Here is a 22,676-nt window from a genome sequence, read left to right as displayed (position 1 = left end):
GCCTCTTGCCCACAACAGTCCCATAAAGTCTTAAATATAGTGACAGGTCCAAGTGTTTTCAAAATGGAGAGCTGAACCTGGGATCCTCAATCCTAGTCTAATGGTGGCAACCACTCCCATTAACCACTGGTGGTGTTGGCTGGGGCTTCTAGGAACCGTGGAGGGCTACATGTCCCCTCCCCTTACAATAGACTAACTTTTTTCTTCCAAATCCAAGCAGTCCCGTAACTATCCTATGACCAAAAGCATGCCTTTGGATTAGGTAAAGAGGAGAACCTATGAGCCAGGGGGATGAGAGCCCTACACAGACTGTTTCATGACTAACACGGTTTTGTACTCGTCATGAGCTTCTGTGTGGCTAGAGTCTGCCAGGAATGCTGGAGAATACGAAAAAAGAGCAAACTGTGAACTGGTTTCAGGTCTGCCAGTCTGAAGGATTTCTACCTTATGACAAGCATGTGCAGGGAGGGAAGGGCAAGGAAAATACATTTTGCCTGCATTCCTGACAGACTTTTGAGTTCTAAGTAATGAAGCAGAAGGGATAAAGCAGAAGGAGGAGGAGGGAAAGCTCCTCCAGGGCTCGGTCATATTTGCTTTCTTCCAGTGTCTCAAGGGAGTGGTAATTATTAGAAAGATGTTTGCATAATTAAATATGCATGTAAAACCTCATCCAAAGGACTGTTTATGGGACAGGCTTATCCCAAAGAAGCAAAAGTTAGTGGAGGAAACAAGAAAACTCTCGATTTTGGGTTTAATGCTTTGCACACAGGAACATTTGGGTTCAATATCCAACATAACCCAGTTTTTAAAAAAAAGATCTGAGGTTGCAATATCAAGAAATATCATTGCTGGAAGGAATGTAGAGTCTTTGCAAATCAGAATAGTCTATTTGAGGGTAAAGCAGGCAATGTTATAAGTAAACATAAGTCTCATATATTTTATTTTTTAGATGTGCCATACTTTAATTGATATATTTATATGGTGACTGTCACACTTTAAAATACATTGTGTACATGTGTTTTGGGGGTTTTTTTCGTGTAAGGAGCGACTTGAGAAACTGCAAATCGCTTCTGGTGTGAGAGAACTGTCTGTCTGCAAGGAACATTTGATGTTTTACCATACTGTGGAAGGCTTCTCTCATGTCCCTGCATGGGAAGATAGAGCTGAGACTGGAGCTCACCCCACTCCCTGGATTTAAACTGCCAACCTGTCAGTCAGCAGTCCTGCCAGCACAAGGGTTTAATCCACTGTGCCACTGGGGGCTCCGTGTGTATGTTGAGGAGTCTAGATTCAAACCGAGACTGCAGATTTATATACTGTTTCCTGGAAGAAAGTTTAATTGAACTCCTAGGAGCTATAATAAAAAAAAATCTGGAAGGCACCAAGTTGCATATCCAAAGTACAAAACTTCCCTATACTTTTTGTGACTTCATTTTTACCCTAACTGCCCTAGTAATTGTCGTACTGTTGTCGTTTATTCATTTAAGGCATTTATATCCTCCTCTTGTATTATATTATTCTTTAGAAATTTTCACAGAAGTGACCATGGTATGAAGGTTGGAGTAGGACTCTGGAGACCTTGGCTCAAATTCCCACTTGGCCATGGAAACCCACTGGTTGACCTCAGGCAAGTCACACTTTCTCAGATTCGGAGGGAGACAAAGGGAATGCCTCCCTGAACAAATCTTGACAAGAAAACCCTGTGGCAGTGTCACCATCAGTTGTAGGAGCCCCCAGTGGCACAATGGGTTAAACCATTGTGCCGGCAGGAGTGCTGACCAATAAGTCAGTGGTTTGAATCCAGAATGAGTGGGTTGAGCTCCCTCTGTCAGCTCTAGCTCCCCATGCAGGGACATGAGAGAAGCCTCCCACAAGGATAGTAAAACATCAAACATCCGGGAGTCCCCTCCTTGCAAACAGCCAATTCTCTCACACCAGAAGCAACTTGCAGTTTCTCAAGTCGCTCCTGACATGGGGGGAAAAATCAGTTGCAAAAGGCACAGAACAATACAATTTATGGTAACAGTAATGCTATTATTGATTATTTTACCAAAGCTCTTAACAAAGAGAGAAAGGCTTGTGATTTTGTCTTTCAAAATATTCGACTGGTTATTTAAGATAGACAAAAACAACTACATTAATCATAAGTCTATGGAAAACTAGACTTGTTATGGTCATATTTATCTAAAAATTATTCTTCATGTTTATAGGGAGTACATTTCCAATTATCAGTTGTCATGAACAAACGAAGGGTTTCCTATACTCACATGGATGCGTTTGAGATTTCCATTTGGCCCCTCTTGCAGTCAGACTGTTGTATTACATTGATCTTTGGGTTAAACCAATAAGGAAATGCTATTAAGAGTGAGTGATGTTCTAGCAACACTACCTCTAATTCCAATGAGCACCACTGACCCAAACTTTCATTTTTCCCTCCTTTGTCTTACTATCCAGGTTAAATTCCTGTGCCATTTGGTTTTTCAATACAGTGTTCAAAATGTTAAATTCCAAAATATTTCTTTCCAGGTTTGAAACTGAAAGAGCATTGTATTGGGATATGTTCCTTTATAAAATTAATGCAATGAAAACACGAAAGGAATTTGCCCTTATAGTGAACACAGAAGTCTTATATTGCTTGGCCAAATATCAAAATAATAAGAGAAACAGGAATGTGATAATCTGAGATATTTTTTTACAGAAATCTTAGTGTATGACTTCAGAAATAACAGGACCCATTTCTTGAAAAATAATCCAACACATAGACAAGTCAAATAGGCACCAATTAGCAAGTTTTAATTTTAACACAGTTTTTAGGAAGTCTATTATCATCTGTCAGGAGGGAATAAGGGAAGAATTATTGGAGCAGAACTTTGTCAGTGAACCCAAATTTTGGATTAACCTTTTGGGACATGATAAGGCAGTTGGCTTAGTTTATGATAAGGTACATTCTAAAAATAAAAAAGAGCTTTCTCCAGATTAACATACTACACTGCTTTTGTAATAATCATGGGATCCTTTATATTCTCCAACTCTGCTGAATCCTAATTGACCCTAGAATGTGTTTCTTTGAGTTAATATTAGATAAGAAGTATTACAGCCACGGATGTGACAGCTCAGCTGATAAATTCTCCAAGGCTGTCTGAATGCACGCCAATTCCTTCCAAAAGTTCATTTTATCATTCATACATATTGCAATCCCAATACTGCATAGTTTACTGTGGTCTCAGATCACCTAACATATTTTACTTATCCATGAACCTGGATTTGTTTAACCTCTGCAGTAGTACTTAGAAAAGTATACTAAGTGACTAACTAATACTTGAGGGGACAGAGTCCCCAGTGGCACAGTGGGTTAAACCCTTGTGCTGGTAGGACTGCTGACTGATAGGTCAGCGGTTCAAATGCGGGGAGAGTGGGTTGAGCTCCCTCTGTCAGCTCCAGCATCCCATGCGGGGACATGAGAGAAGCCTACCACAAGGATGGTAAAAAACATCAAACATCCAGGCATCATCCTTGCAGATGGCCAATTCTGTCACACCAGAAGCAACTTGCAGTTTCCCAAGTCACATGTGAAACACAAAAAAAAACTTGAGGGGACTATGGCTTCCATGTAAATCTAGCAGAGCAGGCATCCTCAAACTGAAGCCCTCCAGCTGTTTGGGCCTCCAACTCCCAGAATTCCTGAGGATGCCTGTAGTAGGGGGTAAAATCCCACTTATATACTTGTGCTGCATTTATTTCTCTTTTGCACAAGTGGTAGCTTAGAGATATCATGTTTGATCCCTTTGCATAATCAGTTGTGCAACAGAACTGGGCTGCTAGGGTTTGCATTGCTTGGACACTGCTTTTGTACAAAGTCTGTAAACATATATCAATTAGTAAACAGACCTTGCACTCACACAATGGCACTGCTAGAAAGAACACAACATAACATGGCATTATTAATATCCCATCATTCCACTGATTCTATCAAACACAACTGCCATGTCAAGGTAAAGTATTGATCCTCATTCATTCTATGCAAAAAGAAGAGTTGGAAAGGTGGAGTCTCTTTATGGAATACATCTAACACAGGGCTTCTTAAACTTTTCCAATTTTGACCCCTTTCAGCCCAAAACATTTTTATGTATCCCTGGATATACAGGTATAGAAAATAGATGCAGAGTCCACTGTATATACTGCACAACAGATTAGTGTAAATGTCTACAACAGCCACTAGGTGACGATCATAAAACTTTTACTGTTGCCAAATTTTTGAGACCCCAACATTATGGTTAAGGTTAAAACCCACAGTTTAAGAATCAGTGATCTAACACAATCGCAGTCCATTTCAGGTTAGCAGTTTGAATGTTCAATGCTGAAAGTATTCTAATGCCTCAATGAGAGATTTAAACTGTCGTTAAAAATACATTTCAATGTTTCAAGTAAACCACAGGTAATAACATGTGGATTGCCAAGTCCTTTCTTGACCACAATTTGAACCGTAGCTCTCCAATGAGATTCTTGAGATATTTAGGACTTCAGTCCCCAGAAGTCCCAGCCAGCATGGGACAATGGTTAGTAGAAATCCAAAATATCTGGAAAGGCCAAAGACAAGTAACCACTCAATTAGAAGATAGTCAACTGTAATTTTGCCATATAAGTGGAATGAGTCAGACAAAAGGCATAAATCCAGAAAAGACATCTCACTTGTTTACACAAGTTAACCTGAGTAACCTTTGTGTGTGTGTGTGTGTGTGTGTGTGTGTGTCAGGAGCGACTTGAGAAACCGCAGATCACTTCTGATGTAAGAGAATTGGCTGTCTGCAGGGATGTTGCCCGGATGTTTGATGTTTTACTGTCCTATGGGAGGCTTCTCTCATATCTCCGCATGGGAAACTAGAGCTCGACAGACAGGAGTTTACCCAGCTCCCTGGATTCGTACCACCAACCTTTCAGTTGACCAGTTCAGCAGGCACAAGGGTTTAACCCATTGCACCACTGGAGGGTTCCAGTAACCTCTTAATCAGAATACTAAGGACAAAGAGGAAAGGCTCTTAAAAGTAGTCACCATATACGTGAAAAGCATGAATGGAAATGTCTCAAATATGCAGTGTCTCTTCCATTACATTTTAGAAAAATATTAGATAGCACAGCAATAAAAAAAACCAAGTGGTAAACACATAGCTGAAGCCAAAAACAGGTTTTGGACATTTGATTTGGAAGCTAAACCAAGAATGATCCAGAATTGGTCCAAGCCTTCTGAAAGTGCATTTGTTTAATTCTTTAGAAATTGGGAAGGTACTTTCGAAAGTACAGAAAGGTACCCTTTTCATGTCTGGTGAACCTGTTAAGCTAGTACAAATATTTTGAGGAAAAGAAATTAAAGAAACAAATAATATGATCACTAAAAAAATTAGAAAAAAAAACCCAGAGATGTGCCTCTTAGGGCTATTTGGTGAAAAACCTGTAAAGAGGATGTAGAAATATATCAATACAATTTTGCTGCAGCGAGAATAAATAATAGCAAAATCTTTAAGAGGAGGAAAAGAACTAATACTAATGGAATGAGAGAGAAATTATTAGAATATATCCAAATGGTCAAGCTATCCAATGGAATACAGAGAGGAAGCAATAAAGACTTTGTTAAGAAATGGGGGTTTGCGTTTGGATATCGAGAAAGGAAGACAAAAATAGATTTCAAAGTAGTTGCAAGGGGAATTTACTAATGTAGGATAAGGGTAGGGTTTTCTTGCTATATTATTTATTTATTTATTTATTTATTTACAGTATTTATATTCCACCCTTCTCACCCCGAAGGGGACTCAGGGCGGATCACAATTTACATATATACGGCAAACATTCAATGCCGTTTTTGACATACAAGACATACAGAGGCCATGCAGCATTTCTTCCATTTCGGATCCTGGAGGCTGCTCGATTCGGCCACAGAGGGAGCTGTCGCTTCGTCCACTATGACATTGAGCTTTTTGGATCATAGTATTTCCTCCTTGCTCTCCAGCATTTTTATTGTGTCATAAATTAGCCTCCCCGCTTTAATTGGTCCCTAATTCCTTTACTCATAGCTCACAGCTGTTTTTGAAATGCTTAGGTCAAGAGTGAGCTGGGCATTTTTTTAACAGCTACTTTTTTTAACAGCTATTAACAATCCGGCGCTCAACCCCAACTCAGACTTCGAACCTGCCACCTTTCGGTCGGCAGTGATTTACTGCAGCTGATTAACCAGTTGTGCTACCACCCAGTTTCACACTGGGTGGTGTCTAGTCATACGTGGGTTTACGGGTGGGGGATCTGGGGGAATGGCATACCTGTATTATGTGTATTTGATTATCTTTCTCATATTCTGTATGCCATTAATTCACATTAATAATTATATAAAAAAAGAAATTGGGAAGGTACATAATTCTTTGGAAGATTTGTCACCATAAAGAGCCCTACTAAACTGTTTGTTGACAGATGTTTTATTCAGAGGGAAATTATAATTTTTGCATATACATGGCACAGTTCTGTACAGTATATTTCCCATGTTAAGAATTCTGTCATTCACAGAAAGATATCAATTCAAGGTACATTATATATATATATAAGTTTAAATAAAGACTCTGGAGGATGGGGTGAGCTTAATGAGGTGTTGCTTAGTTATCTGTTGATGAATGTAAGGAATACTGATAACTGAGTGTTCCAAAAAGTATTTTTAATAAACAAAACAACTAGTAAAATTAATTGCAATATTTATAATACTATTCAGTCATTGCACAGTAGTTCCAATATACAATCAAGAAGATGCAAAGAACACAACACTTAATTTGGAAAAAAAATCTATTGCACCCACAATTTAAAAGATTTCAGTTGTTTAAATTCCACTCTACCAATATCTTTATAAACATTTACAACACATGGGTAAACACGAATTTCTACCTGCAGTGCAGCATAAAGGGAAAGAAGGGGACCTTCAGCTATCAAAATAGATGTTCAATGCCCATTTATGGCACCCGTTTTACTCTACAGAAAGTTATTTCAGTTATCAGTCCTTATTCCTACAAGAACGCAAGCTCCCCACGATGAGTAATGATTAGTAGTTCTCTGGTTACATGCCTTTGTGTCCGGTTCACTACACAGTTCTCCTTCTGCTCCAATGCTACGTTGTGGCGCATTGCCTCAGTGCTTGTAGCATCAACAACCAGCAAGGGGAACGGTTCCCTTTCAGTGGCCAGTTAAATAATCCTGTGTGGAATCTGAAGCAAAAGAGTCCGCATCTTCATTGTCGGAGTCATCGCTGCTGTCATCCGCAGTTGGCTCTCCTGTCAGTGCTATCCGAGCATAGTCATCAGTGTCTATGGACTTACAGAAATGGATGGCATACTTTAATTTCTCTTCTAGCACCTGTTTGCATGAATACCTGGGCAGTTTCAGCAGAAAGAAGCACGTGTACGACTCAGGAAGGAAGTGATCTGGAGGGTTATATTTATCTAGGACCTGTCAAGTCAGAAAAGAAACAAGCATTTCACTGCACTGAACCAGCAAACACAAAATGCTTTACTACAAATAATACTAAATGCTTTCATGTAGAAGCAGGACAAAATTGAAGCCTCAGTGGGGCTTATATTCAGTTATGTCAGCCTTCGTTATTTTCCATCTCCAAGACGGGCAGCAACTCCATTAGAATTTGGGTCTGCAGATACTGTATGTATAATGCATATTAAAGAGTGCCTTTCCAATGAAAGGTGCTTTCTTCCCTAAACTGTCTCAGTCCTTTTATTGGCTAGTTCAAGAATTTAGCGCAGCAAGAAATAATCCTTAAAGATAATATTTGTCTTTTATTTCAACTCAAAGTACACTACTGTTTCCCTGTGAAAGCACAAGACACCTATTCACTGCTGAAGTCATAAGATCAAGACAAGTCCTTTAATACTGCAGTCACAAGTCATGAATTGCACAATACTTCTGGAAAAAACTACAAAATTATTCTGACTCCATTAAACAGTAACAAAAAGGACAAAGGAAAACTATAATTATGGCAACAGTATTTCCGGAGATGCCAACACAGAGAGAAAAACAAAAAAAGGTTATGCCTTCCTCCCACTGTGTGCGCTGAACATTTCCTACTATTGCTTTCCCTCAAAAGAAATCCAGTAGGCTGCCTATTATTATTACACCATGTAGTCTTGCAAACTGGAAATTAATCCACAGTAGTAATGAGCTCCTGCGGCTCTTCAGTTCTTACCTGGATGACAAAGTCCCTGCCTCTGAAATCTGCAATCGTTCTAGGAAGCCTGGTCCTGCCCCAGACAAAGCGCAGAAAAAGGGAACGCTCCGTGTTGGAAAAGGACTCCATGACCTCCCAGAACCACTGTATGAGGGAAGCTGTGGGTTCAATGCCTTTATATGTAGCCACAGATTTCAGAAGGTGAAGAGGAATATCTGGACTCCCACACACCTGAGGAGGGTGGAAGAAGAAAAAGGACACTGGAGAATTTCACAGACCATATTTAACTTTCATAACATTTAAGCGCCATTTTTAAAAAATCCTACTAACCCAGAATTCCATAATCTGAAATACTCTAAAATCATCCATCCAGTGACATCTTTGTTTTCTGATGGTGTAATGTACTTTGTTTCATGCACAAATATTAATAAAAATGCATGAAATTACCACCAGGCTATGTATACTAGATGTATGTGGAACATAAATGAATTGTCTGCTTAGATTTGGGTTCCCACTCCATGATGTATTATTATGTACCCATGTAAAAATAAAGCTACTCCAAAATCCAAAAAAATCCCAAACATTTCAAATTACCATACTTTCTTGTTAACCAGGATGCAGATCCCTTAGGATCTGGGGATAATGACCTGCACCTTGTAAAGTTTAGGTATGCCATTTATTATGACTGTAGTTAATGTCCACACCACATCGCTTGGGATTTGGAGCAGCAGTTACATTATGTTCATTCTTTAAATGTTTGGGGTGCAGAATGACCCCACCTTGGCTGATGACATTGAGCAACGGTTTCAAGGCCAAATTAGTCTTCCTTACTCACTCTCAATTCCTCCCAAAATATTGTGTCTAGCACTAAAAAATCAAATGTATGGGTGGAGTTCACCTGATAGGAACAGAAGAAACTACAGTAACCTTTCTAAAAGGCAAACAGACCCCAGAAAAGGGGAAAAGATAGAAGAAAAGAGGTCACCTGTCTCAGATGCAGACATACAAGAGGGAGGTTAAGGAGAGAATTTTCAAAAAGAATCTGGATTCCAGAAAAATACTACAAAATTTCAAGTTAGGTTTTTTACAGAAAGCATCAAATATATCATCCTCCTTGTAAACATTTTCTTGATTTTACTTTGGTTTACTTAACTTTTGTGCTGCAAAAATAATAATAATAATACTTTGCCAATTGACCCGCTATATCCATGGATTTTGCATCTATAAATTCAATATCTTCAACATTAAAATATTCTCTCCCCCCCCCCTGCAAAAAAAATAAAGAAGTTTGCCATTTTATATAAGGAACATCATTTTACTATGTCACTGTATGTAATAGATTACATATAGATTTGGTATCCACAGCAGTCCTGAGACCAAACTCCAGCAGATACCACGGACCCACTGCAACTTGTGTATGTCAGTCAGATGGTAACATTGCCAATTAATCCATTTCAATGCCAGATTATAAAACAAATTATGGAAAATGGGGGAGGGGAAGGGGTAATATTTCTGCAAGGCTTTATTTTATGGCAGCAGCCGACAGTGTCACTTCAAGTAAGTGGTTTAGTACCAAATTTATTTCGAATTTTTAAGCACAAAGCAGCTTTTAGCACTTGTAGATAGGTCGATTATGTAACTCAGGGTAAACTCAAGCTTACTGAGTGCACAATCTTATAAAATAAGCAGTGAGAAATAGGTTCATATAAATATATATATAACCAGATGTTTCCCCAGGTAACCAATAGAATTAATAGCTCCTTCCTACGCACCATTGTTTCCAATTCATATCCTGTGAAAAGTGAAAGAAGAGGAACTGGAACAACACGAGCCATTCCTTCTCGAACTGCAGCAACTTGTTCATCAAATTCATGAAGTCTGCCAAAAGACACCCATTTATCAGTGAAAAGAACACCATTTATGTGATTGATAACAACACAGATCTAGAGGATGAATTATGAGATCTTTTCCCCTTCCTTCAAAATGTACTTTAAAGAATTCTGAAGAATTCAGCACCAAACTATAAACCCAACAGCATTTATTTACTCAAGGCTCTGGAATAATGAAAAGGTAATAGAGCAACCCACTCCCCTTTTAAATTGTTTGAAAAGTCCAAAGCAACACAATACAATTTTCATATAGAAAACAATCTCTCGCCAATGCCTATGCTGGATAGGGCTCACAACCTCTGAGGATGCCTGCCATTGATGCAGGCAAAATGTCAGGAGAGAATGCTTCTAGAACATGGCCATATAGTCTAGAAAACCTACAAAAATCAAGTAATTCCAGCCATGAAAGCTTTTGACAATACACTGGATAGGGCTGTTGGAAGACGCATGCCAATTACATCTGGAAAGACACATCTAGTTCTAGGACAGGAAAATAAGTCACACTTTAGTTCTCAGCAATCATCTACCCCCTAACTCATGACCCAGCTTCCACCCAACTTTATCTTTCTCTCTTACCCTAATACTCAAGAGAATTTTGTGATACAAAACAGGAAGCAATACTAACAAATACTTTTTTTTTGGCCGAAACCAAGGCAAAAGCAAGGATTTCTTTAATGTCAATAAGATGGCACTGTAAACAGAACACTATTATTCTACAAACCTGTAGTTTATTGCTAGCCTCACATATTCTGCTCGATTATCTAGTGTAATATGGGCATATTTGGAACTAAGCTGAATGTCTTGGCCACTGGCATTTGGCACTGTAAAAGGCAGGCTCATGGCTTCAAATTCTTCAGAAGTAGCCTCATTGTCTCGGATATACATAAGCCCAGGAATGAAATCCTTATCGACCTTTGAAACAAAGAACAAATCCAAGTCAGTATAGCTGTTTTCCAGAATGGAAGGTATGCAAGCAATTTATTGGTAATATGAGAGTTCTGAACGTAAATATGTATGTATGCTTATGGTAGGAGGTAGAATATTGCTTCTTAAAACTACCTGTTTTGAAGCACTGAGGGTTTGTGCGTAGAGTGTGTCAAACAAAAACACTGAGGAGAATTAGAGCATGGACTGTCATTTGTGTACACAAAATCTGTATCAATACATTAAAGTATGCTCCTTTGGAACACAGAGTTGCTTTAGCAAAATGTTACTGAAGTATAATACTGGATCACAGAAAAAGAGAAGAAAGGGCAACACTGATATTTTACAAGGCACTCATAGTCTAACAATGCATATCCCGAAATCTCTACAATTTTAAAACGTCTTCAACTAGAAAGCCACCAATGAACGAATCACCTGAAATTGTTCAAACTCTGACTAAGCTCCTGATCCTCCAGAGTTTTGTGGCAGGTCAGAAATTCAAATAACCAACCCCCATCAGAATGAGCTTTTTTAAAGTTATGGATTAAGGGCAAACCAGGTTGTCAAATGTGGTCTACAACTAGCAATGTGGGGAATATGCAAGCAAACTCCTGGATTTCCAGAACTACAGTAATTGGTAGTAGTCATAACCAAGCAAGTTCTTAAATTCACTACAATGATGTGGATGAATATAAGTTTGTACTTGCCTCACTGAGATCAGCAATCGTTAAGTTCATTCCTGCCAACTGTTTCCATACAGGTTCTGCCAGATTGAGGCTCAAAGGGCTCCCAGTTCGAATAGCAATCCCCAGCAAAACCCCTAGGAAAAAGGGACAGATCATGGGTTTGCATGTACAATACAATCAAATCTTTGCAGATTAAAGCAATGTGGTTAAGTGAAAGTTACCCAGGAAGCGAAACATATTCATGTGCAACAATGACTTTGCTGCAGGGTTTAGCAGAAAGCAGTCCCTGTTGGCTCCAGATTCATCCCTTCCATTGGGAGTGACAATCAGAAGAGGTGTCAGCCCATTCTGAAGCTCCTCGCACATTTCTGCTATTGATTCACTGTAGCCTCCACCACAGTCATCCACAGATTCACCTATGAGAAAGGAAAACAATATTTTTGTGGGAGCATCAGCGTTAATAGCTGAGTCATGTAAACGCTACTTGTGACTTGCTGGCAAAATTAATAATAAATAGGAATGAACGGTTGTTAAATGTGCTTATATTTGCTGCTATTACATAACACAAACAGAACAAAAGGCCACATACTTCAAGCTATTTATTGGTCATTAAGAATGCATTAGACCTACCCAAAAGCACTCACAGGCTACAGAAATAGACATTCAAGCCAACATATATTCCTTTAATCACAATTAAGTTTCCAGAAATTATTATCTTTCAAATGCCATTATTTCATGAAAGTTTTTGTATAGCCTGAGTCAAACGAAATACCAGGAAAAGAAAAACATATATAGCAAATCATGTATTAAAGAATGTTATGTAAGTTAAACTTAACAGTACTAATACTTTCTTTCAGCATTGTTCAGATACAGCTTTAAAATAAATTGGAGGCTTCATAAGGAGAAGGAGCCATCCTTGTCTGGTCTAAGTAAGATATTAATTTTAAAAAGATCTTTGTTGATCTTTATCTGCTCCTTCTTTAGGTCCTTCTCAAGCCAGGACACAGGAAAGAAGAAAACAGAAAACACTCTCCATGTCCAATTAAGAATTTAGGACTTGCTACACAAGGTGGAGCTGGATACGACATTGCGTCACCATCAAATTTGCAGCAAGATAGGACAATTAATAGGACAGCAAGATCTAAAACCTTTCTGGTTGAAGTGACTGCAAGCAGAAAAAGTTTTGAGAGAAAGAATCTGGACTGGAACCCTTCTAAATAGTTTGAAGGGAGGTTTAGATAGAGGTTTGAGGTCTCTGAATGGAAATATTTGAATTACAGAGGGGCTGAGAAGGGTTGCCTCTCTGAGAAATCTCCCAATGTGAGAGTGAGATGAAAGAAAACAAGTGTTGGATAAAGACAAAATCGAATTGGTGCCATTGTAAGCCGCCCTGAGGTCCACCTTCGGGGCTTGAGAAGAATGGGGTAGAAATGTTGGAAATAAATAAAATAAATAAAAAATGATGCTGCAGCTGGTCTTTGGCAACAAAGGGTGTTCGACTAAATTCCCAAGTCAAGACCTGGTTGTAGAAATTTCAGAATATTCATACTTTTTTGTTGTTTGGAGAGACAGAGAGGGAGAAACGGATTTTCTATGGACTATCCCAAAAAGCCTTCCAGATTGCCATGTAAATCCAAAGGGTAGAGTCTCTCCTACATTATAATGAAATGTTTATTACTCTATAATTTTGAGCAGTTTTGTTCTCCACTCAACTGCCAGGCCGTTAAGTGGAGCTATTCTGGATCTGGATGGAAGACTGGACTCTGACTAAGAAGATACTGGGAGCATTACCGATGCTGAATGGATCAAAAAGGTGGGAGAGACATGGCCTCACTGTCCAATTCAAGGTCACAAGACTACTAACACCTGTTCCCAATAATCCTCCTCAGCATTCTGGGTATGAAGTGAATACTAGGGCATCTGCAGGACATCTTGGGCTTTGGAGGGTAAAATCAGGTGAAATACCCGAGGAGTATGTATAAACAGGTCAACCTGAAGGAGTCTGCTTGCAGTTGGTTGAAAATGTGAAGATCTGGACTACATTCCCAAGGATCCAGAGTATGAAGGCTGAGGAAATCCATCTCCCATCTCAAGGTTCCCTGAATGTGTTGGGCTGAAATTGAAAGAAGGTTCTCTACCCAGGAAAGTGGGCTTGTTGGGAGGAAGTCGATTTTACAAGGAGGCCATTAAGGTGCTGGAATATATATATATATATATTCTCTGTGGTCTCAAGCATGCTACGGGTGCTAGATTTTGGAAAAATCCAAGATACCAATGCTAGGTTGGGCCTCAAAAAGGCCTTTACAAGTGTCTGCATGCAGCATGTGGTTGGATTCTCGATGCTGGAGAGGCACTGCAGAAATAATTGGAACCATGGCTGCTGTAGCAAGGATTGGTGGAGTAGGAGGGGAAGTATCCTTGTTAGAGTTGGGTGCTGTCTCCTCTTTCATAGTCAGAGGCTAAATCCTCTATTCTTAAGTATGTTGAATGGAAATTGGTTCCAACACCAACTGTTGCTCAGTCAGTGCACAAGGAGGATTCTCTTAATTACAAACTGATTCAACATCTTTGTTAGAATACGCACTCTGGAGGAAGCAGCCATTGCCATGGGGGATGCTGCTCCCTTTGCAGGTTTTGAGAGAGGCAGCTAAGACCACATACAAATCCTGGACTAAATGGGCATGTCTTGAAGCAGGAGAGCTCCCTGAAGCAGAGCTTGGTTTAGAGCACTAAACTTTACCTTTTCCCACCTAGGATGTGCTTAAGAAAGAGGCATGAAGGGGAGAGACAAAAATAGAAAGGGAGGAGGAAACTAGCAGAGAAGAAGAGTAACATGGATAAATGAAAGATCAAAGACTCTTTTTTTATAGTAATAGTATTGGATTGAGAACGGAGAAAGATGAAAAGATGGATATAGAAATAAGCTCAGAAAAAGCAAAAGAGAGAGATATAGGATCTTTCCTGGGTGAGACAAGAAGAACTTGAGCAAGAGAAGGTCAGGATCAATGAAGATTCAAAACAATGCAATATCCTGTCTAGGCTGGGTGGCAACAGGAGCTAACCCATCCATAGATGGCCCTCCCAGCTGAAAATACTCTAGATTTAATCTCAAATTCAATTCTGCCTTTTCATTACGACAAAGCTAAAGTGGAAATCAACCCACTATATCTAGTATAACTGGATTAGAAGGCTCCATTCATGTTTATTTGAGTTGTAAATTTGGTTTTTAATACTCTATTTAAGGGCATTCAAAAATAGCAGATGTGGGTTCATTCAGGTTTATGTCTAGTTTATTTTGTTTTTTAAAACTCTAATAATTGCCTAGGTAAATTAACTTATCCATTTTTGACACCTGAAATACCTTCTTATCTGCCTCCTATTGCAGCACACAAAATCAAAAAGAAAGATAAAATAACTTGCCATGTCAAAATAAGAATCTTACCAACAAATTTCACTTTCCAGACACGATGGGGCAGGAGAAGACTGTCTGGGCTGAATGAGCACATTTTTGCACACATTTGTCCAAAAACAGATTTTGTGCCATCTGGACCAGCCAATCCTCCTTTGCTTCTGGAACGTTTTACCTGACAGTGAAAGATAAGCAAAATGTCTTTCAACACCAAGTCTAGCAGGCTGTTAAAGTATAATGAGTAAAATCGGAATATGTTTAGCATGCAGAATCAGGCACTCAAATGAGCAAGCGTAGCAATTAATTTCAACAAGAATATTTGAAGGTGTATGCAGACTATACAAACCTACATGGAGGGAATGCAAATAGTGAGAGGGTAGAGTGACAATCCTAAAATGATGTTTAAAAAAGCTTGCTTCTCAATATTTTCATCTAAAAAGATGATTGAGGTATGCAAATGAAGTAAACAGTCCTGCCTGAGATCCATGAATGCCATTTGTAATCAGATGAAACAATACTGAGTACTCACTACAGTAGTGACAAACCAACATAATTTATTTGTCAATATATTAGGCAGTTCCTTAAATATTCATGTTTTTTTACAGATCTATGGTACCTGATGTTCTGATTTCCATAGTAAGTCTTACAATATAAACACTGACAGACCATACACACACACACAGTGTTTATATTACGGTAAATATTAGTCTTCCCTTCATTACATTTTCAGAACACAACATATTTGTATCATAAATTCAAACCCTCTACCCAACTCCATGCCACTAAGGCAAGCAGGCATAGCAGCCTCCCCTTCAGAGAGATGTTTTGAAATATCCACTGTATTATTAGTTTTAAAGCTGCAAATTTTACTCCATATAATATAATAATGCAATATTTTATATCCAGCCTTTGGGGGGGGGGGGGGATCTTAAAACGCCCTATCTTGCCCAAGGCTTGACATTTAACTCTTCGACGTCAATGAAAGCTCTTATAATAACCACTTCCTTCACCAATGTGACCACATGTGATGCCTAAAAGTTACTTCCTGGACCTTAATTATACTTTAGGCCATTCTGAAGCACATTTAAGTTATACAAGCAAAGGCAGACAAAAATCATGTGAGGGAATAAAGGTACATAATGTGATACAGCACTCTCTCCATAATTAACTTGAAGACTTTAATAAAAGTATTTCTCACATACATACACAAGCACACACACACATACTTCTGTCAAATAAAAGACCCTTGATTACTACCCCTAGGTTGATTTATTTCCTTATAAAAATCAGTCATACAAAATAGTGGCATTGTGACAGAAATAATAAATGGCACTTTATAATATTGTGTGCTTTGATAAAATGAAGGAAACCCAGCTTCAGTTTCAGCTACTTCCTCTACAACCAAACAAACTTAAAAATCAGAATCATCGTGACATTTAGACAGTATGGTTTTATTCCTAAAACAAGTAAATGGAAGTAAACTCATAGAAAGAAAGTTCCCATAGCAAAAGCCGCATTGAGTCTTCTTTGGGAGACATAAAGAAGGTAATAATAATAATAATAATAATAATAATAATAATGCCTAAAAATTGGATTTATTTATTTATTTATTTATTATTTGCACTTGTTAACCGCCACTCTCAGCCCGAGGGCGACTCGTGGCGGTGTACAGAACACAGAAAAGACAACAATTTACAATAGATCAAGACCATAACACAACATCTAAAAATCCGCTTCGTCTAGTTTGGGTCATAATCAATCTCATAGTCATAGTCCATTCCGGTGGTCATTCCAAAAAACATAGCACTTAGTTGAAGGCCTTTTCGAAGAGCCAGGTTTTCAGGCCCTTGCGGAAGGCCATGAGGGAAGGCGCCTGTCTAATTTCAGCAGGGAGGGAGTTCCATAGCCGGGGGGCCACCACCAAGAAGGCCCGCTCTCTCGTCCCCGCCAAACGTGCCTGTGAGGCAGGTGGGACCGAGAGAAGGGCCTCCCCAGATGATCTCAAGGTCCTCGTGGGCTCGTAGGCCGAGATGCGGTTCGCAAGGTATTTTGGGCCGGAACCGTTTAGGGCTTTGTAGGATAACACCAGCACCTTAAATTGGGCCCGGTAGCAAATCGGCAGCCAGTGGAGCTGGGACAGCAAGGGCGTTGTGTGCTCCCTGCGTCCCGCTCCGGTTAACAACATGGCTGCCGCGCGCTGGACTAGCTGGAGCTTCCGGGCCGTCTTCAAGGGCAGCCCCACGTAGAGAGCGTTGCAGTAGTCGAGGCGGGATGTGACCAAAGCATGTACCACTGTGGCCAAGTCAGACCACCTGGATGGCTAGGGAGGGAGAAACATATCAAAAATGGCATAACAGATAACCATGCCATATGAAGGGTCCCTCTCCCAGCCTTCTAGAGGAACTTTTCAGGAAGGATAGAGAGCAATGTGGAGAAGCAGGAATAAGAACCCATCTTTCCACAGTCTTCTTGTACAGTTATTTTAGAATCTATCCTGCTGACTGTACATATATGTATAATTCAGGAATGACTCAGATTTTACACAGATGTCTGTAGGTTCTGCCTACAGACATACCACTGCCCACCTCATGTTTCATACTAATGGGCAGCATTTCTGAAATGAAACACACATACAGCCCAGTTTGTGAAAAGACTGCCTGACTTTATCCATTCAAACTTGGAAAGGGAAAACCAGGGTAGGTCGAATCTATACCTTACGATATATGAACATTAACTCGCAACCCATGGGACATTGGGTAGGCATATTTTAGATACGATAAAATGTATGAACTAGCATAGTTAAAACTCACACCTGCACAGGTGTGTCATTGCTTTTAAGATAAGCAAAAATAATTGCAGTATGCCAGAGGTTATCAAAATTAGTTTAAAACAGACAAAGAAGGTTATTAGCATCACAAGTGGTCATGCCCAAGTCCTTGAGCATGGAATAATGACCAGATTGTATAATCACATTCAAGACATTTGCAGTGCAGAGTTCTTACTTGTATTCTGTTGAGTTCTACTACTGGCCCGTGTTGTCGATCTCTCACCATAGTTGCTTGAACAACTTTTCTAAATGCTGCCTCCTAAAATAGTGAAGAATAGAGCATTTAGGACACAACCATGCCTGTGTTATACTGTATTTACTGGATGGCTACTAAATCTTCTTGTACTACCCAGCCCTCACCAGTAGGAGGCTACTAACAGATCAACAGAAGAAAACTAGGGACATTTTGGGCATGGGGCAGGAGTGGGGGAGTGCAATTAAGTCATGAGCCTATGCGTACTTAAAAGGAATATCCCACAGTCATTAACAATATAACATTCTGACCATAAAGTAGATTATATATTTCAGAATCTCCTTCAGTCAAAGAAATTCAGATACTTGCCACCATCCCAATTCTAGATGGCTGTAAACATGGTCACGAAGTCCAGAAAGGAGTGGTGCCTGGTGGCTTCTATGTCACTGGGACAATGTAGTAACTTTTGATGCTACTAATAGTGCTTCAAAAGTACAATGCCAGTTGGGATTGCTAGGAAGAGGAAGAACCTCTCTCCTAAATTGGCCCAGAAACAGTCTATTGTATTGTGCTGTCGAAGGCTTTCATGGCCGGAATCACTGGGTTGCTGTGAGTTTTTCAGGCTGTATGGCCATGTTCTAGAGGCATTCTCTCCTGATGTTTCACCCACATCTATGGCAGGCATTCTTAGAGGTTGTGAGGTCTATTTGAAAATAGGCAAGTGAGGTTTATATGCTTGCCATAGATGTGGGTGAAACATCAGGAGAGAATCCTTCTGGAAATGGCCATACAGCATGGAAAACTCAAAGCAACCCAGTCAGTTATATTGCTCCTGTGCTGCTAATGGTGCTTGATGGATTGCCAGGAAGAGGTGATCTTAAGGTTCAAAATTCAGTCTACAAGATTGCCAGCAATGAGAAAAAAGTATATTGTTGACAATTGTTAAGGACTGAGTCATTTGCCTTTCCCAATCTGCTACAGTGATTCCTATTTTTCCACTGTCAATAGTCAGGCAACCACAGTAATGCCAGATCCACTGCTGAAACCTTAAGCTATTACAGCAGTTTACTTGATTTAAAGAAGTAATATACAATTACAGCAGTTTACTTGATTTAAAGAAGTAATTTTGTTTAAAAGTAGTAAATACTAAAATCTCAGCAAAATACCTTTCCTTGAGATATCAAAATTCCTCGTAATGTATCAAACCCTACTGATGGGCCCTGGCCAGTTTCTTCAAGACGGCCTTCAAGATCAAACATGGGAATGCAAGGACAAAACAGTTCAGAGATGTGATGCAGCAACAGCAACCTGTTTCTCAAGGCAATGATAGGAATTTCTTGTAGATGGTTATATTCCATAGGAACCTGGAAAAAGTCACAACATTAGTAATTGTACTCTAAATATCAATACACAGCATCTAGTTAACATTCCCACTAATCCAAACCCTTCAAAGATCCATCTCATCTTATCCCATCCCACCTTACACTGAAGTTAGTTAGTTACTGTCATAAAAAAAATTAAGCACCCTTCCCATGATGTTAAAGCATGGATAGGGAGGGGCTTTAACCCCCGGTGGTGCAATGGGTTAAACCAGTGGTTCTCAACCTGCAGGTCCCAGAAATCCTAACAGCTGGTAAACTGGCTGGGATTTCTGGGAGTTGAAGGGCCAAAACACCTGGGGACCCACATGTTGAGAACCACTGGGTTAAACCCTTGTGCCGACAGGACTGAAGACCAGATGAGCTCCCTCTGTCAGCTCCAGCTCAAGTGGGGACATGAGAGAAGCCTCCCACAAGAATGGTAAAACATCAAAACACCTGGGAGTCCCCTGGGCAATGTCCTTGCAGACAGCTAATTTTCTCACACCAAGGACCTCTGAGAGACCAAAAATGCTTCTCAAACCCTACCTTTAAAAAAAACCCCTTCCTAAAAAAATCAGGTAACTACATACTCTCCCACTGACTGGGGTCAAAAATGTTTTTCAATCACTTTGTTTGATACCAGAAATGTCACACAGCTAAATCCAATGGCTATGAAACAACATGGTGTCACTCCACTCACTATGCAGTCTCCTGTTAACTAGAGTCAGACATGCAGGAAGAATCTGTGATAGACATACAGATGAGCAATGGCAACAACCATGCCTTTCAAAAGTTAGTATTTTCAAAAATAAACTCTTTGAGGAAGAAGCATCACTTCTCATCAATAGCACTACTTTGGCATAAAACACCAGAATAGGACAATGTTCAGCACAACCATAAATCAATCCAGTCAATAAAATGATGTGATCAAGGGCAGGAGGGCGAAAGAAATCAATCCTGTATCCACACCATTTAGCCACTGACAACTAAAACCATTCTCCTTATACATTTTGTCAAAAGATTTAAATGTTTAATTCGAAAGGGATTCAACTTTACCTGTGTAGGGAGCTTTCCTGCATTTGCTGGCTTGCTGGTAGACCACGCCAAAGTATGTGCTGAGCCACAGGCCACTCTGTTAATCTTTTTACCCTGAAGGGCAGCAACCAGGCGTGGTCTTTGGATGGCATTTGTTGTCCCATCTCCAAGCTGGCCTTCGTCATTATCTCCCCATGTATAAACTTCACCTGAATCAATCAAAAGCATCATTTCACCAAGGATATCAACTCCAAAGAATGAGTTACAACAATGGTTTAACAATGTTAAGTCAGACAAAACATTACATGTCAGTTCAAAACAGGGGGTCCCATATCAGGAGACAGGTGGGACATTACATGCATACAGACATATATAAAATAAATCACAACTATTAATGGATATGCAGCCTTCTGCAGGAATTAGACCCCTCAAAAATTAAAGCTAGTTTCATAGCTGCTTAGTAAAAAAAAAATGCTACATATTAATCAAATTGGTGGGAACATAGAGAGTCAAAGGAAGAGAAGAGAGGAGATAATGAAAATTTCAAGGTAAATTGGTACCTAAGAAATGTTTAAAATGGCCATGGATGTAATACAGCCTGCCCCCAAGTTACAAACAAGATACATTCTGTAGGTTTGTTCTTTTGAATTTATATGCAAGTCGGAACAGGTACATTTTTAAAATGTAACTCCAGCTGTGTGTGTGTGTGGTTGTGTGTGTGTGTGTATAGCTTTGGATAGCATAGGCAAAGATTACCACCCCGTAACATTTTTTTTTTTTTTTGCTGTCTGTGCCCCTGTTCAGAAGATTTCACCTTACTTTCTGTCCTTGTGATAATGGGATTCTGAAAAAATTAGCTTGCTATGGAAACAAGGATTGGTGAAAAACCTTCAGTTGACACCCCTTTGCCCCACGATAACTCTTTCGGGAGTAAATTTCCATTCAGAGGAATAGATTTCTCTCACATTCTGTTGTCTCACTCCCCTTCTTAACTATTGTAAGTTGGATGTTTGTAACTCGGAGACTGCCTATACATACAAAAGACCCTCCAGACCTACTGGCTCTGGATCCATGATTTACACTAACTGCGAATCATCACATCTTATAAATAAAATTACAGTATGTGAAAAAAGATACGCTGCTGCAGGTTAACAAGGGAAGACAACACTCCTAGGGTTTGAAGACTGAGTTTTATGGCTTGATGAGTGACAGAAGTTTAATTAATGTTAACATACTTAAATCTTTGATTTGGTTTGGAAGTCAATTTTTAAATTGTTTTTCTTACTGAGTGGGGGGGGCAGATTAGTGTTTTGCTTGGTTGTCGTTGGAGTTTAGTCTTTTGTTATTAGTTTTGTTTTGAGTATTTGAGTATGTCTTTTATAATACAATAAAGAAATATAGAAAAAATAATATGGGACATGATTATCCACTTTTACTGGCAGAGGGTCCCATAACCAAACCCCTGTGGAGGTGGAGGACCCCCTGTATTAATGTTACACATAATCCTTTTCACTTTGATTACCTTAAAATATGTACATACTCTGGAAATCCCTTCCTTTCAAATAGTATGTTCAACAGCACTCCCCAGATGTAACTCTTCTCTATGTTCCCAGCCTGTCATTTCACTGAAAACCCCCATCCCTCAATCCACAAGGAAAGAAACATAACCCAAATTTGTAAATATCACTATTCTAAAAATACCGTTATACTGGAGCACTTATAGCATCATTGACATGCCCCTATCTATTTATCAAGTTTCTGCCAGACATACTTGTTTTTTGTTTTTTGTTTTGTTTTGTTTTTTCATGTCAAAAGCAACTTAAGAAACTGCAAGTCACTTCTGGTGTAAGAGAATTTGGCCATCTGCAAGGACCATCCTGTGGGAGTCTTCTCTCATGTCCCCGCATGAGAAGCTGGAACTGACAGATGGGAGCTCACCTTGCTCCTGGATTCAGACCATCGGCCTTTCGGTCAGCAGTTCTGGAAGCTGTTTAACCCATTGAGCCACCAGGAGCTCCTTTGGGAGTGAAAAATTCCTACTTGGGTGGCCCTTTCTCCATTGGCTGAGAATGCAATATTCATTGCACTACATAGACACTGTCAGAGAGTTTAGCATTTGACCATGTTCTCCACTCACCAAGCATAC

At 39.5% G+C, this 22,676-nt stretch overlaps 1 protein-coding gene across 3 annotated transcripts in view; it reads right to left on the bottom strand.

Annotated features, from left to right (window-relative positions):
• Nucleotides 1-6,445: 6,445 nt before the first annotated feature.
• HERC2 (HECT and RLD domain containing E3 ubiquitin protein ligase 2) overlaps nt 6,446-22,676 on the bottom strand; it is a 128,437-nt gene continuing 112,206 nt past the window's right edge. For all 3 annotated transcript variants that reach the window (XM_060769817.2, XM_060769818.2, XM_060769819.2), the window contains exons 84-93: nt 20,552-20,739; nt 19,301-19,498; nt 18,117-18,200; nt 15,148-15,289; nt 11,927-12,121; nt 11,727-11,839; nt 10,817-11,007; nt 9,979-10,084; nt 8,225-8,437; nt 6,446-7,476 (exon numbers count right to left, since the gene is read on the bottom strand). In XM_060769817.2, the coding sequence (XP_060625800.2) occupies nt 7,204-7,476; nt 8,225-8,437; nt 9,979-10,084; nt 10,817-11,007; nt 11,727-11,839; nt 11,927-12,121; nt 15,148-15,289; nt 18,117-18,200; nt 19,301-19,498; nt 20,552-20,739 (1,703 nt within the window). In that variant the 3' untranslated portion in view covers nt 6,446-7,203. The remainder of the gene's footprint in view (nt 7,477-8,224; nt 8,438-9,978; nt 10,085-10,816; nt 11,008-11,726; nt 11,840-11,926; nt 12,122-15,147; nt 15,290-18,116; nt 18,201-19,300; nt 19,499-20,551; nt 20,740-22,676) is intronic.

Source organism: Anolis sagrei, chromosome 3 (genome assembly GCF_037176765.1).
Source record: "Anolis sagrei isolate rAnoSag1 chromosome 3, rAnoSag1.mat, whole genome shotgun sequence".
Classification (NCBI taxonomy): Eukaryota; Metazoa; Chordata; class Lepidosauria; order Squamata; family Dactyloidae; genus Anolis; species Anolis sagrei.
Note: the sequence above shows the minus strand (reverse complement) of the source record. Positions and strands in the feature narration are given on the sequence as shown.